General features: G+C 32.9%; 1 protein-coding gene across 2 annotated transcripts; it reads right to left on the bottom strand.

Moving 5' to 3' along the window:
- Window positions 1–1515: 1515 nt before the first annotated feature.
- On the bottom strand, window positions 1516–3685 carry LOC109052498 (NADH dehydrogenase [ubiquinone] 1 alpha subcomplex subunit 7-like). Of its 2 annotated transcripts, none has more exons than XM_042729134.1 (4): window positions 3530–3685; window positions 3273–3322; window positions 2236–2373; window positions 1516–1634 (listed from the first exon to the last, which is right to left on the bottom strand). In XM_042729134.1, exons 1-4 carry the CDS (start codon window positions 3578–3580, stop codon window positions 1559–1561), a joined length of 315 nt encoding a protein of 104 aa, XP_042585068.1. In that variant the 5' UTR covers window positions 3581–3685; the 3' UTR covers window positions 1516–1558. The 2 variants fall into 2 exon arrangements, with proteins under 2 accessions (XP_042585068.1, XP_042585069.1); XM_042729135.1 differs by lacking the exon at window positions 3530–3685 and adding an exon at window positions 3404–3528.
- Window positions 3686–4716: the final 1031 nt, after the last annotated feature.

Genomic DNA, 4716 nt, shown 5'->3' with positions numbered 1-4716 from the left:
ACGGCGGTTTGCAAACAACTTTTAGCTGCATACCGCCACCTACTGTACAAGAGTGTGTAACATCATGTAATTTTAAGTGTACTCTGCTCATTATTTCTATATTATTAAGGAATTTAAATAGGTTACAAGTGCGCCTCTGGGGCCAGTTGTTCAAAAAGTTAAATCTGAATCAGAATGATGTGAATTGGGAAATCCTATGTTTTTTTTTTGTTTGTTTTTTTTTAAGATCTTCAAGATTTGATCCAATCCGATGGCTAAAATTCGATCGGATTATATTTGAACAACTGGCCTCTGGATTTATTCTCACGAAGACACGTTTGTACGCAGAACCTCAGCTCGTTTATTACTTCCAAAAATAGCATTCTGAAGTGTAATTATTCCAGCGTTTTATACAACGCCCTCGACTCATCGCAAACGAGTGTGACTGACTTAATACTGACAAAAGATGTTGTTAGTAACAGTAACATTGTTTCAGAGCAGCTTTACTGAATAAATAATGTGAATGTTTATAATATATGATCTCTTCATGCCTTATAGTCGCATTTAACATATCGAGCTGAGCGAGACATCGTAACAAATCAGAGAGAAAGGGCCTGTGCATTAATTTTAATAAAGGGCCAAAATCCAGAAATTAGTAGCCTGTGACGTGTATAATACATAGACTGTATAATAACCCTCATGTGATAGAAGCTCGAGGCTGTACTAGACCGTGCACTGCCATCTCGTGGTCAAAACGATGGAGCGCACATATTTATTTGGCCTTTATTAAAATTAATGCACATGCAGGCTCTTTCTAATTTGACACGATGTCTCGCATGAGTCCAAAGCAGCTGGATTTACATGTTTCAGAACCATTAAGTCATTGGCAGATTTAAGGGTTTGTGGTTTACTTTTTCAGTCAATGATGAATTCCTCAATGTCTTAAAAAATTGGAAAGGATTTTTTTTTTTTAATGTTAGTTTTAAACATCTAGATCAAAACTGGAAAGTGAAATTCCAATCTCATTATATTTTGCTAGAGCTGTGGCTTTAACGATCCACAGTGAAATACAGTAAGGCTTTTGGTTGAGGCAAGTCGCATTTTTAGCTGGGACAATTTGTACTATGTGTTTTTATATATATAAAATTTTAATATATATATTTATTTTTAATTTATAATATATATATATATATATTATAAATGCATATATATTAAATTGTATACATAAAATTAAAATTATATATATATATATATATATATATATATAATTTTATGTATACAATTTAATGTCAGCTGGCCGAATCAGTGTTTTGAAAGTTTATTACCTTGTCATACAAAATGCTTATCACAATTACTGTTTGTTTTGCCAAAGAGACAGTAGTTAGATTATATTTTAAATATTGACATGCTTTGGAAGAATAACTAGAAGAATTCTTCTCAAATCACTTACTCAAAAAAAATAAATAAATAAATAAATAAAACGGTCTTGTTATGATCATACATTTCTCATAAAACAAACAGAAAAAGTGCACTGAATGTGTTTGTTGTATATACACATTCTTTATTTTAAACTGTAAATCTAGTCAACACTCAGTGGAAGTTCCTTCGGTGGCGTCCCGGGAATAACAGGACGCTTGGGTTTTCCAGAAGCCTCGCTGTGAACACAAGAGAAAAACGCAGAGATTTATGACCCGCTTTATCATGAAACAGGAACAATTAGGCAGCATTCATCAACAAATTACCACTGAAATGCAGAAATAACATGTAGCATTAAATTATTATTATAAACATTAATAGAATCTTTTTATAGTTTATTTAATATTTTATTATGTTAAAACCCAGGCTTATATGTGCACACTTTATTAATTCTATAGTGTTCAAACTCAGATTTACATATGCGTGCATCATGTAGCATTATTTAATTTTATTTTTTTAGCAATAATATAGCATTATCATGATAGCACAGAATATATCAAGAAATTCTGTTCCAGAGCATTTCATGTTTTATGCATACAGAAAAAGAACAAAATGCATGCTTGGAAAAACTTGTAAATAACACTGGAATTATTACATGTATCAGGCTATTAACAGCAAGGAAGCAAGATCTTCATAAAACAAACCAAGAAATACAATGCACTGTCAAGTAACACAGCAAATAAACTTTCTACTGAAGTGACTTGTGCAAAGAAGCAGCATAAAATAAATGCACAATGCACAACATTTTAAAATAATGTGTATTAAGCAAAGCCGGTCCACCTTCCAGCTGTCAGGGCCTTCCGTGAAGACATGACCACGGTCGGTGGGACAGACTCCCGGCGTCCATCTCTCTGACAGTAGTAGTTATCTGCACATTTATGGCTCGGTCCAACGGGAAGATTAGGTGGAGGCTGGGTCCTACCATCAATGACATTAATAAAACAAATATGAAGCATGGATTAATGATTGCATTCGATGTCATCAGAACAGTGCTTTGAAAATAAGGTCATTGCATTAAATCTAAATACTGAAGTATGCTGCTGGACAATACAATTGAACTGTCCTCAAATTTTTTCAGAAAACGAAATTAATTTGTGTTACTGTAAACGCATTACAATTGTCAAGAAATAAATGAATAAACTAATAACAAATGTTCAAATTACTAAACCTGTCAACTACCCGTATATAAAAATGAATAAATGTATAAAATGATACATCGGTGCTCTCCCGCAAAATGTTTTTTCCAAAGGTTTATTTCTGAGGACTTTGATGTAAATTGCTCCTTCTGTGGTTCATTTATTTTGGTATTGTGAGCATACTAAGAAAAAACATAAAAACAATTTAATTATTTATAATTCCTAAAATTTCCCTGAAAAATCAAAAAAAAAATAAAAGGTTATTTGGGGTTATATACATTTTGAAAGAGAACAATCAGATATTGTTTTGTTTACTCAAATAAAATGTTTTGTTTCTCACCAAATATTTTGTTCACAAATGTAAATATTGTAAGTGTAAGCCTTTTTTACCCTTTTTCTGGAATTGTATATGTATTTGATTTCTGACTCTTCTAATAAGAAAGCTCTAAAAACTGTGAATCTTTTTAAAAGTTATATTATTTTCTTGCTCCCTGGCATATAGTATACCAATGCCATTCTGTGTTTCATGTTATAATGATTAAAATTTTTTAAAAATAAATAAATAAAAATAAAAATGAATATGAATATGAATAAATACATAAGTATAATGTTGGTTCCAGTTAGTTAAGCAAATGTCTAGAATTTATGAGAAACATACACTTCCAGGAGAGCATTATCTACCTCTTTGAGATTTCAGTGTAGCGAAGCTGTAGTTTTGACTGGAGGTCTTGCTGTTGACGAAAGAGAAAAATGTATTTAGTTATAATACATAAAATATTATCTAGACATGAGAACATCTGCTGATTACTAACGCAAAGACAAGCCAGCGAATACATGCATATACACACGGATTAAACGTTTTTCTAGCCGTTGTTGTCATATAACATCGGTTGTAACAGTGCTCGACTGATAATCGATTAAAGTCGTCATCCTCTCACCCCTGACAGTAAGTTCCGCAGCCTCTGGATGATTTTCGTAGCCGACGCCATACTTGAGTCAAGGAGAAACCGCAGTTCGGTGTGAATCTGTCGCGGGATCAGTTTTGACGGAACGACACCTCGTTATGCTGAAGCTAGTGTCGATGACTGAAGCTGATCCTGAGTCAGTTACAGCAGCGGACCGGAAGTCATTTTCTTATTCTCTGGTTCACTCCGCAACAGCTACACACACTCGCGCCATCTGTCGCGTCAAACGCAAACGAAACAAATTTAGCTGGAATCTGGAATGCATACAAACTATCACCATTTTTAACCACTTTAAACCGTTTAGACAGAGGGAGAGGGTTCAAACGATGACCTTATTTTTTGCCTGTATTTGCACTGTATGATCAAATATGAATAGGACAGATTAAACCTAGCCTATATTAATTTAATATGGCTGCAAATTGTCATTTTCACTTTGAAATGTTTGAAATTTGTAACTGTTTTGTAGACAAAATCGCAAAGTCTTTACATAACAACAACAATCATAATCATAATAGTAGTAGTAATTTATATATGTGACCCTGGACCTCAAAACCAGTCTTAAGTATCAATTTTTCAAAATTAGGATTTGAAAGCTGAATAAATAAGCTTTCCATTGATGTGTGGTTTGTAAGTATAGGACAATATTTGGTTGACATCCAACTATTTGAGAATCTAAGGGTACAAAAAAATCTAAATATTGAGAAAATCACCTTTAAAGTTGTCCAAATAAAGTTCTTAGCAATGCATATTACTAATCAAAAATTACGTTTTGATATATTTATGGTAATAAATTTACCACATATCTACATGGAATGTGATCTTTACTTAATATCCTAATGATTTTTGGCATAAAAGAAAAATCAATAATTTTGACCCATACAGTGTATTTTTGGGTATGCTACAAATATACCCCAGCGACTTAAGACTGTTTTTTTGCTCCAGGGTCACAGAGCTGGGTGGGTTACAAATTGTAGTCCGCTAGATTAGCCCACATGATGACAACTGTAGTTATAACGTAATTCAGGTTTCTCATTTTAGGTAATGTATTCTGACTACTTTTTAGATTACTTTTGAATTACCTTTTTATCAAAGCCTCTTTTGTGTGTATGTGTGTGTGTGTGCACATACATGTAAGTTTCACAATAACTAACCATCCACAG

The sequence above is a fragment of the Cyprinus carpio genome, chromosome B8 (genome assembly GCF_018340385.1).
Source record: "Cyprinus carpio isolate SPL01 chromosome B8, ASM1834038v1, whole genome shotgun sequence".
NCBI classification, from domain to species: domain Eukaryota; kingdom Metazoa; phylum Chordata; class Actinopteri; order Cypriniformes; family Cyprinidae; genus Cyprinus; species Cyprinus carpio.
The sequence above is the reverse complement of the archived record's forward strand: the minus strand, read 5'-3'. Positions and strand labels throughout refer to the sequence as shown.